At 39.2% G+C, this 23,231-nt stretch overlaps 1 protein-coding gene across 18 annotated transcripts in view; it reads right to left on the bottom strand.

Moving 5' to 3' along the window:
* LOC128696147 (protein lin-10) overlaps window positions 1–23,231 on the bottom strand; it is a 921,476-nt gene that overhangs the window by 2,914 nt on the left and 895,331 nt on the right. For all 18 annotated transcript variants that reach the window (XM_053787271.2, XM_053787270.2, XM_053787272.2 and 15 more), the window contains one exon: window positions 1–1,954. This exon is cut by the window's left edge and continues 2,914 nt beyond it. In XM_053787271.2, the coding sequence (XP_053643246.2) occupies window positions 1,883–1,954 (72 nt within the window). In that variant the 3' untranslated portion in view covers window positions 1–1,882. The remainder of the gene's footprint in view (window positions 1,955–23,231) is intronic.

Raw genomic sequence — 23,231 nt, 5'->3', positions numbered from 1 at the left:
GGGTAAATGTGGCTCATCAGTATCTTCCAGTGGTCCACTGAACTCTTAATACAGTTATGAGTTCAAGGGCAAATAAGGTACGAGTCCTGCAAGGGTTTATAATTGTTTAATGATATGCTCCTCTATATAAACTTAGGGTTTATTATTAACAGAGGGAATTATATAATTAAGTTTCATATCAATACCCTCAACTGATGGCAAAGTAAAATTAGTTACAAGAAACTGCAATGATAATTATAAATTATCATATATATATATATATATACACATATATATATATATATATATACACATATATATACACATATATATATACACATATATATATACACATATATATATACACATATATATATACACATATATATATATACACATATATATATATACACATATATATATATATATATGCAATACATTTTCAGATACAGTACTGTACTACTATGCCAGTTTTTCTGAGTTTTCCCTGGATTGAAGCAAAGTCACACTTTGAACTAAAATATACTTGTGCAGTGACTGTGAAAATATGACTAACTTTAACTTACATATTTGAGGATAGTATTGTTTTTATTAGCAAACATGAGTCCATTATATTATCTCCACAAGGCTCATGACAGAACTGTATTTTCAGAGATTAAGAGAGAGCCTCATGGATGTAATATTGCTTGGTCATATCTGCAGACACTGCCTATGTAATGAGCAGTTACAAGGATTATAATCTTCACTCTTCTGAGACTGATAAAATTTACTCATACTTATTCAATATTGAAATGTCTTCTGCTTACTGTATCTCACAGCAATATAATTATGGCATTCAACTAGTATGATCCACTCAATGTTATCACTTAAATGGCAAGAATCCACTTGACTGATAAGTCTGTTACACCCACACGCATACATGAAGGGGGTACCATATATATTGTAGTAGCTATTCCTAACTAACTGTGATACCATATTAGTTCATTTGAAGGCATTTCAATTATATATTATCTAGTCTATGCAAGTGGAAAACCAGTTACACATTTAAATGTACTTCTAAAGCCTAAATGCACTTCAAATCACAATGTTATTGAAAAGATCATGCCATTTTGCCATTTGCCATGTAATCAAAGCACAGCCAGAAGCTTGAATAGTATTTTTGTTACATAGTATGTATCACGACATGGCTAGTTGCCGTGTGTTATGCTATATTATAATATCTGAGAACAGTGCTTTCCTCATTAAAAATAAAACTGATTACATATTCAATTAACAAATTTCATTCAGGTTTTGTTTTGTCACAAATTTTTACCCATAGACACATAACACTGGAGAGTAAAATAAAAGATTCATGAGTAATCTTGAAAGCAATGAGCACTAATTCTTCATTCAAGTGACTCTTGCTCATATAGGCCATGGCCAAAATGTTTTACATCACAATATTCATAAGAGTCTACTTATATGGGTATACAAAATGGATTCTCTTACCTCCATACATTCAGGACAAGAAACAAGATCTTAATCCAAACATGCTTATACAGTATATGATTTATGACTAATTTTGCATCTTCTCATTCGTCTATACTCCACATTCAAACCCACAACATGCTTCGCATGGTTTTACAGTGTTAAAAAATTTGAGAATGTCTGCCACTCGTTTATCACGAGATTAGAAACAGGGTTTAGTATTTGCATGTCTTTGAGCTGGCAAAGAAAGAAAGTAGCATTCTCAGTTAAAGTATATTTGTTCAAGAAGGTTGGTGACACTCGCATTTCACAATTTAGATAAAAGCAACAAAATGATAACAGCAGAATTTTCTTATGCTTTCCTGGGTCCACTCATACATGTTTCTAGAGTAGCTGTGGTAATTACAAATTTAACAGCTGCACACGTTAAAAAGCACTATATATACTGTGGAGTTTCTTGGCCAGTTAAAAGGCGGAAAATTGAAGTAGGCATTGTTTTCATTCGTATCTGAAAAAAAAGGATGAGAATATTTTGATAGATAATTTTCACTAAGACAAGAAAATACAGCATATAAATAATATAATAGGCATTGTGGAAAAAAGCTCTACTACAGAACTTATATGATGATAATACTGTATAAGATTAATTCTATCATAATAGGCTTGTCATCAGACAACTAATGTATTTCAGTTGCTGCACAAGACTGAATTAGTGCAGATTGCAGAATAAGTTGATAATTCAGTTAAATATTATTATAATCAAAAAGAAGCCCTAAGCCACAAGGGCTATACAGCGCTGCAGGGTACTGGGCGGCAGAAGGTTACAGAAAACAACGGGGCAGGGTAGAGGGTAGGTAGCAAGAGATCGAGGTAGAAAGGGGTGACGTTATCATCAGAGTTTGTGAAGTAAGTCAGTTGTTGTCAAAGTCAATGAGTCCGGATGAAAGGTAGGTCCATCAGCGAGAAGGGAAGGTAAAGAGAGAGCAGCGGAGTGAAGACGACGTTGGAGGTAAATTCTGCGTGCTCGTTGATAAAGTGGGCAGTCTAAGAGGAGCAGGGCGCCTCTCCATGAGCAAGACGAGTAGTCTCCCAACCTCGGCACTGGTGACAAGAAGACGGCCAGTAACCTATACTCGGTTTAACAGATTGAAGTTTGTTACCGAGTAGAGTAGACCGACGTTGTTGCCAACGGGTGTGAAGGTGGGTAGCTATTGCAGCAAAATAGTCCGTAAATGGAGCACCTCTATATGGAACTGGTAGGTCATGTACCGCTGACCGCGCAGCAGTGTCTGCCTGTTCATTGCCCTGTACGTCAGCATGACCAGGGACCCAATAAAAAACAATATCTTTATGCTTGGTAGTGATGCGGCGTAGCCAAAGTTGGATACGGAGGACTAAGGGGTGAGGTGTATCAAATTTCTGTATAGCCTGTAAAGCACTAAGGGAGTCTGAGACAACCACAAATGATGACACAGGCATAGATGCAATACGGATCAGTAAAGATACTAGCCGAAGATAGTAAATGCCCTCGTACGATGCTGTCCGGAAACACTGCAATGGCATGAGAATGGAAGTGGTCAAGAAAAAGAGAGCGGGAAGCTACCGTAGACAGTTGGGCTTCCGAGCAAGGGAGTGAGAAAGAACAGACTCGAACAGCTGGAACTTCCCAGGGGGTAAGGAAAAGTGAGATGCTACATGAACATAGAAAGGTGGAAATTGAAGAGAAGACAAGAGTGTATGTAGGCGAAGAGAGAAGGGACGGAGCAAACGGGCGGCAAACAAATAAGGTCTACTAATATCGGTGACCATTCTATAAATGGAAGGATTGCGGAGATCATGAGAGCGTACATAGTAGCGAAGGCAATAGGCATCACGGCGATCGGATGGAATGTTCACTTCTGCATAGAGGCTCTCAACAGGGGAAGAGAGAAAAGCACCAAGGCAGCTGAATAGATCTGGTCACCATAGTCAAGTTTCGATAAAATGAGGATGGAATGTAGGCGAAGGAGAGTTCGGCGATCAGCTCCCCATGAAAGATGAGCAAGGGTTTTAAGAAGGTTCAGTCGGCTGTGACAAGTTGTCTTCAGAGAGGTAATGTGAGGTTTCCAGGATAACCTATGGTCAAAGAGGAGGCCTAGAAACCTGACTGTATCACGTTCAGGGATACAGGTGCCACAGAGGTATAAAGGATGATCGGAGATGACAGAGCGTCTAATGAAAGTAATTTGGCGAGTTTTGGTACTGGAAAATTTAAACCCATGTGTGGTGGCCCAATTGGAAACATGGTCGACCGCATGCTGGAGAGAAACTGTAATGAGGTGGCAGTCAGCGCCTGCACAGGCAATAGCGAAGTCATCAACATAGAGTGATGACCAAATATTGGATGGAAGACTAGAGGCCAAATCATTTATAGCAAGGAGAAAAAGTGTTGTGCTCAGAACACATCCCTGGGGGGACACCTTCAGCTTGGATAAAGTCTGGGGAGAGCACATTATAACACGGAAATGTCTGTCAGTTAAAAAGTTCTTAAGGAAGGATAGTAGATTGCCTCGAAAGCCCAAGGAGTGGGCTTGGGCCAGAATATTATACCTCCAAGTTGTGTCATATGCCTTCTCAAGGTCAAAAAATATGGCAACAACTGAGTGGTTATTCGCAAAGGCATTACGAACATATGTATCCAAGCATACACAAATAACCCGCACATAAAAGAGAGAAGCTTACGACGACGTTTCGGTCCGACTTGGACCATTCACAGTCAATGGTCCAAGTCGGACCGAAACGTCGTCGTAAGCTTCTCTCTTTTATGTGCGGGTTATTTGTGTATCGTTCCAGTCACGGTATTGTGCCTTTTTGTTATTTATGTATCCAAGCATACTAAGGGGTCTATGGTAGAACGGCCCTTACAAAAGCCATACTAACGAGTGGAGAGACTGTTGTGCGTCTCTAAATACCACACTAAACGTCTATTTACCAGGCGTTCCATCACTTTGCAAACTGCACTGGTAAGAGCAATGGGACAATAGTGGGAGGCTTCATGTCCCGAAGTACCCGGTTTGCGGAATGGGAGAACAATGGCAGATTTCCACAGCTGTGGAAGAACTCCTTGTGACCAAATAAGATTGAAAAGGCGTAATAGTACTGCAAGGGCTGACTGATGTAAATGTTGTAGAATATGAATGTCGTCGGGCCCAGCTGCCGATGATCGGCAAGCTGAGAGTGTTGCCTCCAGTTCCTTAAGTGTAAAAGGCACATTATACTGTTCTTCTCTGAGAGAAGAAAAGTCCAAGGGTGCTAACTCTCTGGCAGACTTTGAGGATGGAAACGAGGGGCATAGATGGAGCCCCTGAGAAATATGGACCAGATGATTGCCAATTTCATTGGCAACATCTAGTGGGTTTGCTATATCAACACCGGCAACCCTCAGAACAGGAGCCGGGTCAGGAGAATATTTACCACTCAGTTTTCGTACTTTTTTCCAGACTGCACTCATAGAGGAAGCAGAGGTGATGGTGGAGACATAATCTCGCCAGCAAGTGTGTTTAGTGTCACGGATGACACGGCGAGCGATTGCACGCTTCTGCTTAAAATCAAGAAGTCTCTCCATGGTTCTATTCTATCGGTACCTGCCCTACGCAGCGTGTTTTGAACGTACTGCACGAGCACAAGCAGGAGACCACCAAGGCACGCATTTCTGAGAATGCCTGCCCGAAGTTTGGGGTATAGAATGAGAAGCTGCGGTTAAAACGGAGGATGAGAAGTGTAAAAGCTCATCAATGGAGGACGAAGAAGGAACCTCACTAAAAACAGTTAGTTGTGAGTAAAGGTTCCAATTTGCCTGATCAAATTGCCAGCGTGGTTTACGAAGAGGTGGTGAATATGAAGGGGATAAAGATAAAGATACCTGAAATCCGCAGGTAAGGGTACCTACGGACTAGAAAAGTCCACATGTGGTGGAAGGAAAACGTTCAAGTAGCGAAGGAACGGTGCGTTGTGAAGAAAGGAGTTGCGCAGATGGAGAAGAGGAAAGAGAAGGAACAGTGTCCATTGATGGTTTGGTCTCTGCAATATATTCAGAGATTGCTTCCAGTGTTTCAGAGTTCAGAGACGTCGTATGGGAGAGAACATTGGAGATGGAAGGAGGAGGAGTTTGAGTAAAGATCGGAGCTGTAATGGACTGTACCAAGGTAGGGGGGGGGGCAAAAGGGTGGAGGGAACTGGAGAAGTGTGGGAGGGGACAGAAGAGGAAGAAACTTGGGAGGGGACAGGGAAGGAAGGCACAGTACAAGGAGGAGGATGAACCTCCAAACTTGTAACGGAGCCAGTGAAAGGGGAAGACCTAGGTACAGAGACTGGGAAGGTAAAATGTGTAGGTGGATGAAGGGAAGAAGGGGTTAAAGGAGATTTGTTGGACCTCTGAGAAGTAGAGGGACGACTGGGAGGAGGTGTCGTACGAGGTCTTGTCAGGTAGAACACGAAGAAGTGAGGACAGACTAAGGTGTTGAAGTAGGGATGTCTGAGCCCTGGACAGCAAAAGAATTAGATACAGAAGTGACTATGGGACTGGCAACCGCAGAGGAGCCTGCAGAAGATGGGACCCCAGAAGTGGGGGGACGTTTTGAAACACGAGAATAAGAAACACAAGGTAGTCTCCCTTGGAGGCGGAGATGAGAAACTGCCATAGCATAAGGGAGACCTTCTGCCTCTTTGAGGCAACGAATTTCCCGCTCATTTAAGTAGCCCTGGCAATGGCGAGAGTACGAAAGGTGAGCCTCATGACAATTAAGGCAAGAGGGAGGTCGACTGCAAGATGTATTAGAATGGTCATCGGCACCACAGACTGGGCATTCGGCTATAGATCTGCAATATTTTGCTGGGTGGCCAAATCGCCAGCAATTCCTACACTGTTGCGGTGTAGGTATCACCTTTCGAACTTGTAACTGATGTCCTGCTACATAAACAGAGGATGCGAGTTCACGGCTGTCAAGTTAAACGAGCCACATTGCAAGGGTATCGTCTTCGCCCGCGAGCGGGAAAAACATAAGTGTCTACCTTGAGAATTGGGAAATCTTGGAGTTCCAGCTGTTTGAGAATGTCATTGCCATATGTCTGGAAATTCTGTTGGACTATGGTATGGGGCAGAATAACAGTACCACTACAAGAATTGAGGGAATGATGTTTTTCGATAGTGATAGGAATAGTATCGATATGTGAAAGAAGAGAAAGATCATGAGCTTGGGTAGAATTCTGGACTGTGATGATGCGCATACCACTCTTAAGAGCATGAAAGGAAATATCTCTACCAACGTGGCGTAGGAGCGCTTTGCCAATACTATGGTCAGAAAGATAGGCAGTAGAAGAAGTCGGTCATAAAGTAAAGAATTTAGTCGATTGTGTGGTCCGAAACTGAGTGTGGAAAGCGGAGGTCAGACAAATCGAAGGAGTCAGTGAAAGCCCCGGTACCTGAAGCGGGTGGGGAAACAGCACCAGCAAGAGGTACAGGGGCTTTAGGAGTGTCCAAAGAGTGGCCAAAAGATGAGGCGAGGTCAGAACAGGGTGCGGTAACAATAAGGGGCCCGGGGGTAGCGGGGTCATGGATTTGGGACTCCATGGTTAGGTTACTTCTTTCTTTTTGTTTTTAAGAAAAAAAAATAAAATAAAAATAAAAAAAAGGGGGAACCGGGGAAGGATAGTTCCTAGGAGGAATGAAAGGGCCAGAAATCTCCCTCCGCGCCCAATAGGACCTCAGCACCGCAAGTAGTGCAGATGCAGCATGGAACCCATGCCATACCCTACCCTTCATGCCAGTAAACCAGCAATCTGGGATAGCAACCTCACATCTGCCGAGCTACCTCGGTGGACAAAAGAGAGGGTGGCCGGATATCCACCACAAAGCATAACTCCTCCGGCCACCACCCCTGGAATCCGAAAGGTGGCTTCCAGAGATACACCCATCGCCCGAAAGACACCCAAAGCCACCCTCTGGGATACCGGAGAGGGATCGGGACATCCCCAGGCGATCCAGATCCCACGGCAAACTACGCCACCGCCAAGAACCTCAACGGAATGGGATGGACCCCGGTACCCTTCCCCCTACCTACGAACTAGTGTGCCTGTGGGAAAAATCCCAAAGGCCAAAAAGAGGAAGGGCAAAAGGGAGGGGTGGGGAGGAAAGGAAAAAGGGGAGGATGGGACAGGGAAGGGGGGTAATTAGGTTCGGTCTGAGGAAGGAGACCGACAGGTCTAATTCCTCGGACCAAGAGCCTCTTCACCACGCCAAGGAGCCCCCCTTGAAGAGGAGTTAAATATTAGTTTTGAAGATTTGAAGAGAATCAGAAGAGACATTCACAAGTCATCATATAAATTCTTAAATAAAAATTGTAAATTATGACATATAAAGCCCAAATCTAATTCAAACATACCAATATCCTAAAATACATAAATATTTCCAGTGTGAAGCCTCAGAAGTTGCACATCACTATACGAGCATGGGAGGCTTCAAGCTAATCAGCTGCAACTAATTACTGTACAGAAAACAGTATTGCATTTTGTCCAATTTCTTTCAATAAAGTGAACAGGTACCTATACAAGCTAAAATCATTCCAAACTTTTCTCTAAGACTGACCAACTTTTAAGAAAGTTTTATGTAAGTAGTGTACATAAAACAGAAATGTTTAAGAATAGTGTTGAAGGCACCCACATGTTATAGGAACATAAAAGAACATTAAGTTGATTTAACCTAGGATATTAGGTAAGGTTTGTCAGAAAACAGGACAAGTGCTTCCTGGCATGGGTCTTAGTCATATTGATGACCTCCAGCTAGAGCTTCTGGTCCTCTCACCAAGGCCTTCCACTGGCTTACTGGTCCATCCCTTTAACCCTTCAACTGTCCAAACGTAGATCTACGTTTTTTTTTACATAAGAAACAATGTAAAATTGGACATAGATCTACGTTCGGAGCGCTACGTGTGCGAACGTAGATTTACATTTGGACAGTTTAAGGGTTAAAAATTATGGTTATGATTATAATCAATAGATACAAAAGTTTGATTTAACCTAGGATAACCAAATAAAGTCAGACACTGTGACTTATGATCAGAAGAGACAGAAACCAATTCAATTAATAAACTTGGCACATTATAAGTTGCATAACCAAACATTAAGAAATTGTTTCCTGTGAGGAGAAAACTTATCAGCACTGAAAATTTAAAGCCGACCAGAAGCATTTTACAGTTATTGTACAGAATCAAACAAAATTTGTGTTTACACAGCCTAAACCATGAAATGTTCCATCGATCTTCATACGATGCATTAACTATTAAAGACTGATGACGTTCACAATTGTAAATGGAGGAAAATGCTAAACCTGTGGAATGGAAGCAAAGGAAAGTCCAGCTCCTTGGCTCAAGAGCCCCTCACCAGTATCAAGGGAAAAAATAATGCTGTACAATTTTGCAATTAAAAGTGGCAAAATGGCGTCTACATGCTGCATTACAGAAACAAAAATCTGGGAATGGCCTATGTAGCATTGTGCACAGGGCACCTGTACATGTAATTAGTCCCATGAATCTTTCCCAAGATACATTACACAGGCAATGAAAAGTTGAAGCTAGCTGAATAAGGAACTCAAGTAATAAACTTTATTATAATCATGGTGGAGTGCTAAACCCGTAGAGAGTATACAGTGCCGGGGGGGGATATTCAGGCTCAAATCAGGTAATTGGAACACAGATCCAATTCCCTAGACCATCAAGGAACCTTCCTTGAGGGGGAATCAAGTAATAAACAAAAGTTAGTGAGAAAGCAAATGAAAATGTTGTTGAGAATATTCTGAAAAATAAGAGTCTCCCCTTGTTATACTTAAAAAATCCCATAAATCCATGTTTTTTTTTTCAGTTTACTTTTCTTGTTTACATTCTATTTCAAATTCTCTAAAATCCTGTAAGAAAAAAAAATTTAAACTTAAAAAAAAAAAAAAAAAAAAAAAATTGAAAATTGGTACACACAGATCAATACAAAAATACTTCCTAAGATACACCAGCATTTAGGGTCTGAAGCTGATCAGAAGAGGCATGGAAAACAATATGCTTTATAAAATTGGGAAACTGAAATTTGCACAGCTTAAAATGAATGAGAAGCTGTGCTATAATAAGCCCACCAATGGCAAAAGTTTGAAAATTATCAGAAAAGATTCTTCAGCAATTGATCTGACTCCAACTGTTTCAAGTTTGTAAACTATTTCAGTAAAATTTCAAATTTGCACCTATTTGGACTAAACTAATAGGTTATCATCCTTCTTACAGATGGCACCGTCAATACTGTTTTGAAATCAATCAGAAGAAACATCAAAGTTTTTTTTACACATTTTCAAATGTAAAAAAACAAAAAGATGATCTACTTTTTTTACATACTTTCAAATGTTGAAAAAACGTATATATACGTTTGGACCATTTATGGGTTAAAGGGAATAAAAATTTCACACTACAGGCAAGCTCCGTTTTACAGGGCTTCATTATACAGTGGAACCTTGAGTTTTGGCTGTAATCCATTCCAGAAGCTTGGCTGAAACTCAAACTGTTCAAAAGTCAAAGCAATATTTTCCATAAGAAATAATGTAAACCCAATTAATCCATTCCAGACACCCAAAAATATTAAAAAAAAAAAAAGTTGTTTTAAAGAATAACTATAGTTTTACAAACACAAAACAATTATAAATACATGTCATACTTAAATGACTAATGAAATAGATAAACAAACATTTATATAAATACACATATTTAACCCTTTCAGGGTCTGTCCCGTAGATCTACGCCAAAATTCTAGTGGCGTCAAATTTAGTGCAAGAAGGCTGGTAGGCCTACATCTGAGAGAATGGGTCTGGGTGGTCAGTGTGCACAATATAGAAAAAATCTGGACGCCTGCATGGCATTGTGGGAACTCCGGCAAAGTAGTTTTGTTCATGGTGCCTGGCGGCAAGGAAGTTCTCACTCCCCACTCACTCTCCGGGTGAATTCTGACTCTCCTCTTCACAACTTACAGTTCTAAGACTGGTGGAAGTGGAGCTGAAGATGAATTCTATGGTTTTGAACCATATGGTACCATTGTGCCATATGGTACAATGGTGCCATGTCATACAATGGTATCATATGGTACAATGGTATCTTATGGTACAATAGTACCATATGGTACAATGTACCATATAGTACATTGTACCATATAGTACATTGTACCATATGGTACATTATACCATATGGTACAGGGTACAGGGACCCTAATGGAAGTAAGTAAGTCTGACTTTTTTGGGTTATCCTAGGTTCTCCAAACATATGCTGCTAAGTATGATATTCTATGTAACTTTATTTGTGTATACCTAAATAAACTTACTTATGATGCTACATGCACTTGAGTAAGTTTATTCAGGTGTACAGAAATACAATTACATACATAGATTATCATACACAGCTGCATACGTATAAAATCCTAAGATAACCCAAAAAGTCAGGGTGACTTATTTCCATAGTTATCCCTGTATCTGTACCATATGGTGTCCTGTACTGTATGGTACCCTGCACCATATGTTATCCTGTATTGCATGGTACCCTATACCATATAGTACAATGTACCATATGGTACCCTGTAACATATAATACAGTGTACCATATGGTCAATAGGTGTTGGTGGCATGAGACACCAGCCAAGACTGAGTGACAACGCAAGCTAGCTACTGACTCCACTGACTCTGCAGTTTTCCCGAGACAAAGTGCTTTGTCATGCACCTCAAGGAATATGTCGAGTTCCTGTACATTTGTAAATATGTAATAGAACAATACTAATATACAACATTTTTGCATATTTTTGTTGTAAACAACTATTGTAAACAAAATAATGATGAAAATATTAGTATGTTTATTGTGTTGAATACAACAGTACCATATAGTACAATGAACAATATGGTATCATTGTACCATATGGTACAATGTACCATATGGTACCATTGCACCATATGGTACCATAAAGTACCATTGTACCAAATGGTGCCATTGTACCATATGGTACCATTGCACCCTATGGCACCATTGTACCATATGGTACTATATAGTACCGTTGTATTCAACACAATAACCGCACTAATATTTTTATCATTTTGTTTACAATAAACTTGTAAACAAGTTTTGTAAGCAATATAATGATAAACAAATTAGTGCAGTTGTTGTGTTGAATACAATGAGTGTACACTTATACAATATACATTATACTGGTCTCACAGGCCACAAATGTTATTAGAAAAAGAAAAAAGTATAAAAAACGTAAAATAAAAAAATGGGATTTTGCGGAAGTCATTGATGTTGCCGCCACCTGGTCATTTTGGGTCAACTTCCCACTGCTGTATCTTGGTAAGTACTGATCGGAATTTTTTTTATTATTACCTTCACAAAAATATTATCTTTAATTCTGTAAGAATTTTTTTTTTTTTTCAAAATTTCTTGGACACTGGGGCACCACTTCAGATTTTGGCCTTGGACCCTGAAAGGGTTAAAATCACATTTACATACCTTTATTGAAGACTTGATTTCTTTTTTTCTTTGCAACAATGGAACTGATGGTTGATTTGTTTTTGCCATACATGCTGGCAAGCTGGAGTACACGCATACCACTTTCGTATTTTTCGACAATTTCTTTCTTCAATTTTATCGTGTTTCTCACTTTCTTTACCAAAGGACTGGCACTAGGAAGTTTTTTTGGGCCCATGCTTAATTATGTAGCAGTCGCACTCAATCAACAAGCACAAAAAACAATGGATTATTGTGAATTGTTTGGATGAACGTGCAGGGTAATGTTCACTCGAGGAGAAACAAAGCCAGACTGATGCGCGGGCAGGCAGACAAATCTGGTACTGCGGCCGCGACTCAAGATACTGTTTGAAACTCAAGACAAAATTTAGGCGAAAAAAGTGACTGAAATTCAAAATGGCCGAAACTTGGGGCAGCCGAAACTCGAGGTTCATTTATTCAGGCTTCCTACAATAAATATATTCACCACTCACTATACGCTAAGGATGAAAATATTTTAACCCTTTGACTGTTTCGGCCATATATATACGTCTTACGAGCCAGTGTTTTGGACGTATATATACTCAATAATTCTAGCGGCTTCAAATTAAGCAGGAGAAAGCTGGTAGGCCCACATGTGAGAGAATGGGTCTGTATGGTCATTGTGCACTGTATAAAAAAAAATCCTGCAGCACGCAGTGCATGAGAGAAAAAAACTCCAATCGTGTTTTTGGATTAAAATGCCAACTTTGAGGTGTATTTTCTTATAGTATTTATGGTTGCATTCTCGTTTTCTTGGTCTCATTTGAAAGAATGGAAAACATATTATAGAAACAGAGATGATATTGATTAGTTTCACGATGAAAACGACCTTGAAATTGAGCTCAATGTAGCGAAAATGTTCGATTTTTACCAATGTTCAAGAGCAAGCAAATCACACCATACATCCAATACACATCAACAGGGGAGTCTAATATTCTTTCACTAGTGCCCTGATATTATTTATACCATTTTTACAATAATGCAGTAGTCTGCATAACAGTAAATCTTTTATTTTCAGTGTGAATAGAAAATCAAAATAGAAAGCAAGAGTAATACAAGAGGGGCCTGGAGACGTGACTAATGAAGAGAGGGGTATGTTATTTTAGTGCCAAGAATGTCTGCATTGTTTATTCTGGACCCTATTTTGAAATTGGCATCTTTTTTATTTTGCGTGAAATTGGCCAAATTGCCAATTTCTGACCACTTTATTGGGTAGTTGAAATCAGTAAATGGGTGGTTTCTTGTGCTCAGTTGATAGAAAAAATGGAGTTCTAAAGAAATAGCTATGAGTTTGGTCAAGTGGAACAATGGAATTGACTGAAAATAGGGCTCAAAGTGGGTGAAATCGCCGATGCTTATAGAGTGGACCCCCGAGTTTTGTGATTAATCCGTTCCTGAGAGTCTGCCGACTGGCGAAATTCACGATCGGTGAATCTATTGTCCCCATAAGAAATAATGGAAACCCAATTAATCCATTTCAGACAGCCATGAGAGAAAATGGGTCTGTGTGGTCAGTGTGCACCATATAAAAAAAAATAATTTTTTTAAAGATTATATATAGATTTACATACAGAAAAGATTGACAAATAAATATAAAGCACTAATAAAATGGATAAATGAACATTTAACATCACACTTAACCTTTATTGATTCTTATTGGTGTAGGAGGCTAGAGGAAGGCGAGTTTATTATGCTTCAATATGACGCTATTATCATCTCTACGGCTTATTTATCTATCACAATTCATCTAATATGACATTATAAACAATATTAATAACATAGAAACATGATATATACTCTAGAATGAATAAAATATGTCATAATGTATGAGGAGTAAATAGTGAAAGTGTTGTTGTTGGGTTGAAGGGCTGCCACTGAGAGAAGCCATGTTGGTGGCGGTGGAGGCTTTGGCCACCATCACCATCACACTTAAACAATGTATGTAATTTATTAATAAGAAATTTTTACATTTTAATTTATAAATAAGTAAGTTTATTCAGGTATATACAAATACAGTTACATACATAGATTATCATACATAGCAGCATATGTGTAAAGTACAAGGGTCAGAACAATAAAAGAAGATCCAGTAACCAGCTAAGGACTCCTAACATCAAAGGTGAGAGCAGCAATAACACGAGGAAAACTTGTGGTACTGCCAGCCAGGACACAACCCTCATCACCCACCGGCACCACCACAACACACGACAGACAACAACAAACATGACCGCCGCTACAGTCCAAGATAACTCCTTCCCAGTATTTGATGTCAAGAAGATCACTGACCCAGAAATAGCTAAACTCCTTATGATTCAGAACCAAACGATCACCAAACTAACTCAAGAAATGCAGGAACTAAAGGCTAGCAATGCAGATTACCTCAACAAGATCACTGCTCTAGAACATAAACTAGACACTCTAGAACAACAAAGCAACACCCACACCCAGTCCCTAGACACCATCAACACACTAAAAGACCAAGTCACCCTACTTACTACCAACATTACAGAGGAAAGATCAAGAGTGGACCAACAACTTGCCACTGTCATAACCAACTTCCAAGACCATAATGACCAACAGCAGCTAACTGACGCTGTTGTAGTTAACAGCAAACATCTCCCAGCCACAGTCACCCAAGAGACCTGCATGGAGACCACCCTACAGCTTATCAAGGACCACCTTCGCCTTAACATACGTAGTGACGACCTAACGGATTGCAAACTGACGGGCTACCAAGCAGGTAAAAAAACAGTGCTGTTAAAATTCCAAACTAGCCTACAAAGAAACAACCTACTAAAAACATCCATTTCTATGAAAACTGATGTTTACGTCAATGAGTGCCTTACCAAAACAAGACAAAACCTTCTTTATCGGCTAAGAAAATTACGCTATGCCCAAAAAATCCACCAGTGCTTTGTGAGGGATGGAAAAATCGCAGTTAGGAAACAGCTCACTGGGAAGAGATACTTCATCTCTACAGAACATGACCTTAAAACATTCCTAAGTGAGGCTGGACTAACAGAATCAGAGTAAAGTGCAGATAATACCCATAGTCCACCGTTAGTGTTATATTGTCATAAATTTGTGCCCCCCTAAAATTCTAATACCCCAACTACTTTTGATTGTCATTGTTGTATTCAACGACCATTCTACCTCATAGTCTTAATTGTGTTTAATATCTACAGAATCTATCTCCTTTTTTACAACTTACCACATCACTGTTCCATCTTATTTTATTATAAACTAACCATAACTTGTCTTCAATAATTCTACGTCACTTTAAAAAATACTCAATTGCCCAATTTTATTCCAAATCCCTATTATTGCCCAATTTTACTTTAAACTATATTGATCAAACTTATTGTAAACTTCTTTTATTGACCATTTTTATTCCATACTTTTTTAAACTAGTATTTTCAACTACAACTTTTATATTATCCTGTCTACCATCTTACTAGCATATTATAACCAAGTCATTGCCATTTTTAATCATTTTTTTTTTATTATTCTTTTGCTACCATAATTTTTGTATTTTATCCTGTCAATTTAAATCTAATTATACACTAATTCTTGTAAACAACTTATATAAGACCTTAGTGCAATTACAATTGAGAGTCTTGTGCCTTTATTATATTATTAGATTAATCACAGTTTTACTCTAGGTCATTCTAGCTCAATACATAGTCAATACCAAATTCACTATACTAGACCATAGTGCAATTACTAGTGAGAGACTGGTGCTATTTGTAATTTGTATTTTTATATTATTAGACTAAACCTAGTTATACTATAGCTCTTTCTAGCTCAATACATAGTCAATACCAAATTCACTATATTAGACCATAGTGCAATTACTAGTGAGAGACGGGTGCTATTTTTAATTTGTATTTTTATATTATTAGATTAAATTCAGTTGTACCATAGCTCATTCTAACTCAATACATAGTCAATACCAAATTCACTATATTAGACCATAGTGCAATTACTAGTGAGAGACTAGTGCTATTTTTAATTTGTATTTTTATATTATTAGATTAAACCTATTGTACTACAGTTCATTCTAGCTCAAAACATAGACTCCACAAAAGTCATTATTAGACCTTAGTGCAATTACAAGTGAGAGTCTTGTTCTATTTTTAATTTGTATTTTTATATTACTAGTTTATACCTAGTTGTACTTTAGTTCATTCCAGCACAACACAGACAACATCAACTTCATTATGTGTAGTAGTGACTATACTCTACATGACCAAAATACTCTAGCTATATACTTGTCCAAACTTCCTACCACTACAGATATCAGTACTAGAACTCAACACACAACTCAGGATATAAATAACCATAATTTAAACATAGAAGATGATTGATCACGTTGACCCTGATCTAAACCTCCATAATCTGACACCTAATCAAAACCTATTGGAAAGTAACTGCCTTTATTACACAGCATCACAAGCCAGCACTATCCTAAACAATGCTAAAAGTCTATCAGTACTTAACTACAACATCAGGTCCTTAAGCAAACACTATGATGACCTCTTAGCACTCCTTGAATCACTAAAGACACCCTTCTCCTGCATTATTCTTACTGAGACCTGGCTTAAGCAGGACACAATAGATATCTACCCTCTACCAGGATACACAGCAATTCACAACTGCAGACCAAACCAAGTTGGGGGTGGTATTGCAATCTATTACTCTAACCAATTATCTTGTCTTAGCACCACTTGCTTTAGTGATGAATATGGGGAATACATTATTGCTAATTTTACTGTAAAAAACCTTAAGACGCCTATAACAATGGGTGCCATTTACCGGATACCTCACACAAACATCCCAAATTTCAGTGAGAAATTAAAGTCACTAATAACAAACAGACAAATGAATAAGCACCACCTTCTCTTAGCTGGAGACTTCAACATCAACCTTGGCTTACTAGATGATCAGCCTGTAACTGACTTCATCAACAATATGAACAACACACTTCTCATACCAACAATAACTAAACCAACCAGGCTCACTGAGACAAGTGCAACCATAATAGACCACATATGGACCAATATACTAGCCCCCCTTAAATCAGGGATAATCACAGATAGCACTACAGACCACTACCCTACCTTCCTCCTGACAAACATTAGTAAACCACCACTTGAATACAACAAAGTCTCATTTAGACTCCATGACGAGGCCTCAGTGAGGAAGTTCTCAGCTGACCTAGAGACTGTTGACTGGCCTACAGAATTCTCCAAGGCCAATGGTATTGATGACTGGACAGACATTTTTCTTAACAAATTACTTAGACTATACAACAAACATTGTCCTATAAAAACAAAACAGATCACAAACAAACGGCTTGGTTGCCCATGGCTAACCAGCACCATTCTGAAATCCATTGACAAGAAACACCAATATGAAAAGCAATATAGACAGGGCTTAATACACAAAGATATTCTTAAACACTATTCATCAGCTCTCACCAAAGTAATAAAGAAAGCCAAACAACTATACTACTCCAGTAGATTCACAGACACTAGAGGAGATATAAAAAAGACCTGGAAAACACTCTCTCAGATTCTAGGGACCCACAAACTGAGAAAAACCAAGAATATTGTCCTAACTAAACCTAATGAAACACCACTACATCCCACTGACACAGCTAACAAGATAAACGACTTCTTCTCAACCATAGGATCTAATCTCGCCAGTAAAATCCCACATACCAATGCCCATGCCAGGGACTACCTAGATGGGAATTTCCCTAATTCCTTCTATCTTGCACCAACTGAGCCCATGGAAGTCACCGAGATTATAAAGTCACTTAAAAATAACTCGGGGAATCTGTCTCATGTCCCACCATTACTGTACAAGCAAGCGGCCCATGTCCTTTCGCATGCTATTTCATTACTTTTTAACAAGTCACTAGTGACTAGCACCTTCCCGAAACTACTCAAGATGGCAAGGGTTACACCAATACATAAAGGTGGTGACCCTACAGACTTAAACAACTATAGGCCAATATCTAACTTACGATTGCTATCCAAAATCTTTGAGAAACTCGTGCACAGGAGACTGTATTCATTTATAACGGCTCAAAACATACTCAACCCCTGCCGATTTGGATTCAGGAAAAATAAAAGCACTAATGATGCAATCATAAAAGTGCTAGATCTGCTGTACACAGCATTGGAAAATAAGGAATATCCACTAGGAATTTTTATTGACCTAAGAAAAGCTTTTGACACAGTAGACCATGACATCCTACTCCACAAACTTGATCATTACGGTATAAGAGGCCATGCACTTGCTTATTTCAAATCTTACATTACTAATAGGTATCAGTATGTCACCATTAAAGACACAGCATCAGCAACACGGCCAATTGATACTGGAGTTCCGCAGGGAAGTGTCCTTGGTCCCCTGCTCTTCCTCATATACATCAATGACCTTCCAAACGTATCCCAACGCCTGAAACCCATTCTCTTTGCTGACGACACGACTTATGTCATCTCTCACCCTAATCTTGCCACCCTCAACACCATTGTGAATGAGGAGCTGATCAAAATATCGACTTGGATGACAGCCAATAAACTTACGCTTAACACTGACAAAACCTACTATATTATGTTTGGTAGCAGAGCAGGAGATGCACAAATTAACATTAAGATTGACAACACGCTAATTACCAGAAATAATGGGGGCAAATTCCTAGGCTTATACCTTGACAACAACCTGAATTTCAGCACCCATATCCAGCATATAACCAAAAAAGTATCCAAAACGGTTGGGATCCTCTCCAAGATACGATACTACGTGCCGCAAAATGCCCTTCTCACACTATACCACTCACTTATTTATCCATACCTCACCTATGCTATTTGTGCTTGGGGATCAACTGCAGCAACACACCTAAAGCCAATAATAACCCAACAAAACGCTGCAGTAAGAATAATCACTAAATCCCATCCCTGGCAACACACCCCCCCACTCTTCATAGACCTAAACTTACTCCCTGTTCAGTACATCCACACTTACTACTGTGCAATCTACATCTACAGGGCCTTAAACTCTAATATCAACCTTGACCTAAAACGCTTTCTTGATAGTTGTGACAGAACCCACAGGCATAACACCAGACACAAACATCTCTACGACATTCCCCGTGTCCGACTAAACCTTTACAAAAATTCAATGTATGTCAAAGGCCCTAAAATCCGGAATACCCTACCTGAGAACTCTAGAACTGCAGACACATTCATCACCTTCAAAACTACCATTAGAAAACATATGATCTCCCTGATACATCCCGTCAACTAACGACACGAATACCACCTGGTGGTTCACACTTACACTCACTCACTCATTTGACCATAAACAGAAATATTAATCTCAATCTTAAAATAATGAATCCTGTGATACTCCAATACTGAAACTATGTACTGTGCCAAAACAAAAGCATTCACAAACTAGTATTTAGTCACTTAGCCATAATACCAACTTACCTCATAATTTGTAATATTTTACAATTAAGAATAAAACTAAGTCTGCCCGAAATGCCTAGCCATGCTAAGCGTTCTAGTGGTACACTCTGTAATCACTATTTTACAACATGTAAACCACACAATAACCAAATTTCTGTAAAATCAACATTGTAATCCTTATAGAGAATAAACTTTGAATTTGAATTTGAATTTGAAAGTACCCAGGATAACCCAAAAAATTCAAGAGTGACATATTTCCATTGGTATCCTTTTATATGTCCTTTTATATTTACACTTATATTTACTTTTATACTTACACTTTTATATTTACACTTACCTTGGAGGAGATGTTAGTTTAATTAGTTAGTTTGATGAAGGAGATGTTGGCAGAGGTTTAAGGTGGTGGAAGATAGCAGGGTGGTGTATGTTCAGCAGTCCTATACACATCCAACAACATTGGAGAGTTACTCTCATGTTGTTTTTCTATCGCTTACTCGCTTAACCCTTTCAGGGTCGACAGGCCCTCTCCGAGACTCATTCTCAGAGAATCTTTTCCCGATCATAATGACACCAAAAGCGATGTTTACGCATTGGCAATTTTGCCCACTGAGCCCCATTTTCGGCCAATTCCACTGTACTAGTCGACAAAAAACATGAATATTTCGCTAGAACTCCATTTTTTCTATCGAATGAGTACAAGAAACCTCCCATTTATCAATTTCAACTATCCAGTACAGTGGTCAGAATTTAGCAATTTTGCCAATTTCACACAAATTTCAAAAGATATCAATTTCCAAATAGGGTCCAGAACAAACAAGAAATACATTCCTGGCACTAAAATGACATTTCCTCTGTTCATTAGTCACGTCTCAAGGCCCCTCTTACATTCTTTTGCTTTCCACTTTCAATTTTTATTCTCACCAAAAATAGAAGATTTACTGTTATGCAGACTACTGCATTAGTGTAAAAAATTGTATGAATCATATTGGCACACTTGCAAAAGAATATTAGACTCACCAGTTGACGTGTATTGGACGCTTGGCATGATTTGTTTACTTTTGAACTTTGGTAAAAATCGAACATTTCTGCTACTTTGAGCTCAATTTCAAGATACTTTTCATTGTAAAACCAGTCAAAATCATCTCAATTTCTATGACATGCCTTCCATTCTATAAAATGAGACCAAGAAAACTAGAATACAACAATAAATACCATATGAAAATACAGTGCAAAGTTGCTGTTTTATTCCAAAAAAAACAGTCAAAGTTTTTTTTTTCTCATTATGCACTGTGTGCTGCAGGATTTTTTTTATACTGTGCACACTGACCACATAGACCCATTCTTTCATATGGAGGCCTACCAGCTTTCTCCCACTAGATTTGAGGGCACTAGAATTTAGGCGTACTAGTACGTCAAAAACCCTGGGTCGTAAGCCGTACTAGTATGTCCGAAACCCTCAAAGGGTTAATGACCTGACATGGTGTTTGAGTATGAACAAAGTAGCATTATGAAGGGATTCAGGGTACTGGTAAGCTGGACTTGAGTCCTGGAGGTAGGAGGTATAGCGCTTGCAGTCTGAAGAAGAGGTAGGGATACTGCAGTTTGGATAGGCATTTGAGCTGTAATATCAGCATGCCTCTGACAAGACAGTGTGCAATGATGAAGGCGATTCTTCTTTTTTGGGTTACCCTACCTCAGTGCGAGACAAATGGTTTGTTAACCCTTTGACTGTTTTGGTCGTATATATACGTCTTACGAGCCACCGTGTTTGACGTATATACAGTGGACCCTCGACTAACGCTATTAATCCGTTCCTGAGAGCTCATCGTTAGTCAAAATAATCGTTAGTCAAGTTAATTTTCCCCATAAGAAATAATGGAAATCAAATTAATCCGTGCAAGACACCCAAAAGTATTGGAAAAAAAAATTTTAACACATGAAATATTAATTTTAATACACACAAACTGAAGAAGACATGCACAGTTACATGACACTTACTTTCATTGAAGATCTGGTGATGATTGATGGGATGGGAAGAGGGGAGTGTGTTGATGGTCTTAGTGTTTAGAAGGGGAATCCCCTTCCATTAGGACTTGAGGTTTACCTGAAGTTTACCTGGAGAGAGTTCCGGGGGTCAACGCCCCCGCGGCCCGGTCTGTGACCAGGCCTCCTTAGGTCAGTGTCCCAGGATGCGACCCACACCAGTCGACTAACACCCAAGTACCCATTTTACTGATGGGGAACATAGACAACAGGTGGAAAGAAACACGTCCAATGTTTCTACTCTGGCTGGGAATCGAACCCAGGCCCTCGCCGTGTGAAGCGAGAGCGTTAACCACCAGGCCACCAGAGGTGGCAAGTCCTTTTTCAGGGTTACTTCCCTTCTTTTAATGCCACTAGGACCAGCTTGAGAGTCACTGGACCTCTGTCGCACAACATATCTGCCCATAGAGGCCTGTACCTCCTGTTCCTTTATGACATTCCTAAAGTGTTTCACAACATTGTCAGTGCCACCATTAAACACTTGTTCAGGTTTCAGTCCTTCACTGTCTATGTACTCCTTGAATTCCTGCACATATTTTTCAGCTGCTTTTTGGTCCAAACTGGCAGCCTCACTATGCCTTATCACACTATGTATGCCACTACGATTCTTAAATCTCTCAAACCAACCTTTGCTGGCCTTAAATTCACTCACATCACCACTAGTTGCTGGCATTTTTCTAATTAAATCGTCATGCAACTTCCTAGCCTTTTCACATATCATCGCTCGAGAGATGCTATCTCCTGCTATCTGTTTTTCGTTTATCCATACCAATAACAGTCTCTCAACATCTTCTATCACTTGCGATCTCAGTTTCAAAAACATAGTTGCACCTTTGGCAAGAACAGCTTCCTTGATTGCCGTTTTCTTGGCCACAATAGTAGCGATGGTTGATTGGGGTTTTGTGTACAGCCTGGCCAGCTCGGAAACATGCACTCCACTTTCATACTTAGCAATGATCTCTTTCTTCATATCCATAGTAATTCTCACCCTTTTTGCTGTAGGGTTGGCACTAGAAGCTTTCTTGAGGCCCATGGTGACTTATTTTGCAGGTGCAATCACTAAAAAGGCTGTGATAATATGAAATGTTCCGATTGTATGCTTGGAAGCGACCGCGGTGGCTGGCTGGCTTGTAAACACTGGCCAGAAGTGGACGCGTCTCAGACGGAACGAATAGTGTTGGTCGAGTTTTTTAGCGCTAATCGAGGCAAAATTTTTGCGATAAAATGTATCGCTAGTCAGATTTATCGTTAATCGATGCCATCGCAGGTCGAGGGTCCACTGTATACGTACTCATAAATTCTAGTGGCTTCAAATCAAGCAGGGGAAAGCTGGTAGGCCCACATGTGAGAAAATGGGTCTGTGTGGTCAGTGTGCACCATATAAAAAAAAATCCTGGAGCACGCGGTGAATAATGAGAAAAAAAAAATTCCAACCATTTTTTTTAATTAAAATGCCGACTTTGTGGTCTATTTTCGTATGGTATTTATGGTTGTATTCTCGTTTTCTTGGTCTCATTTGATAGAATGGAAAACATATTATAGAAATAGAGGTGATATTGATTGGTTTTACTATAAAAAGAACCTGGAAATGGAGCTCAAAGTAGGGGAAATGTTTGATTTTTGCCGATGTTCAGAAGTAAACAAATGATGTCATTGTCCAATAAATGTCCAA

This window comes from Cherax quadricarinatus, chromosome 48, assembly GCF_038502225.1.
Source record: "Cherax quadricarinatus isolate ZL_2023a chromosome 48, ASM3850222v1, whole genome shotgun sequence".
Taxonomy (NCBI): Eukaryota; Metazoa; Arthropoda; class Malacostraca; order Decapoda; family Parastacidae; genus Cherax; species Cherax quadricarinatus.
Note: the sequence above shows the minus strand (reverse complement) of the source record. Positions and strands in the feature narration are given on the sequence as shown.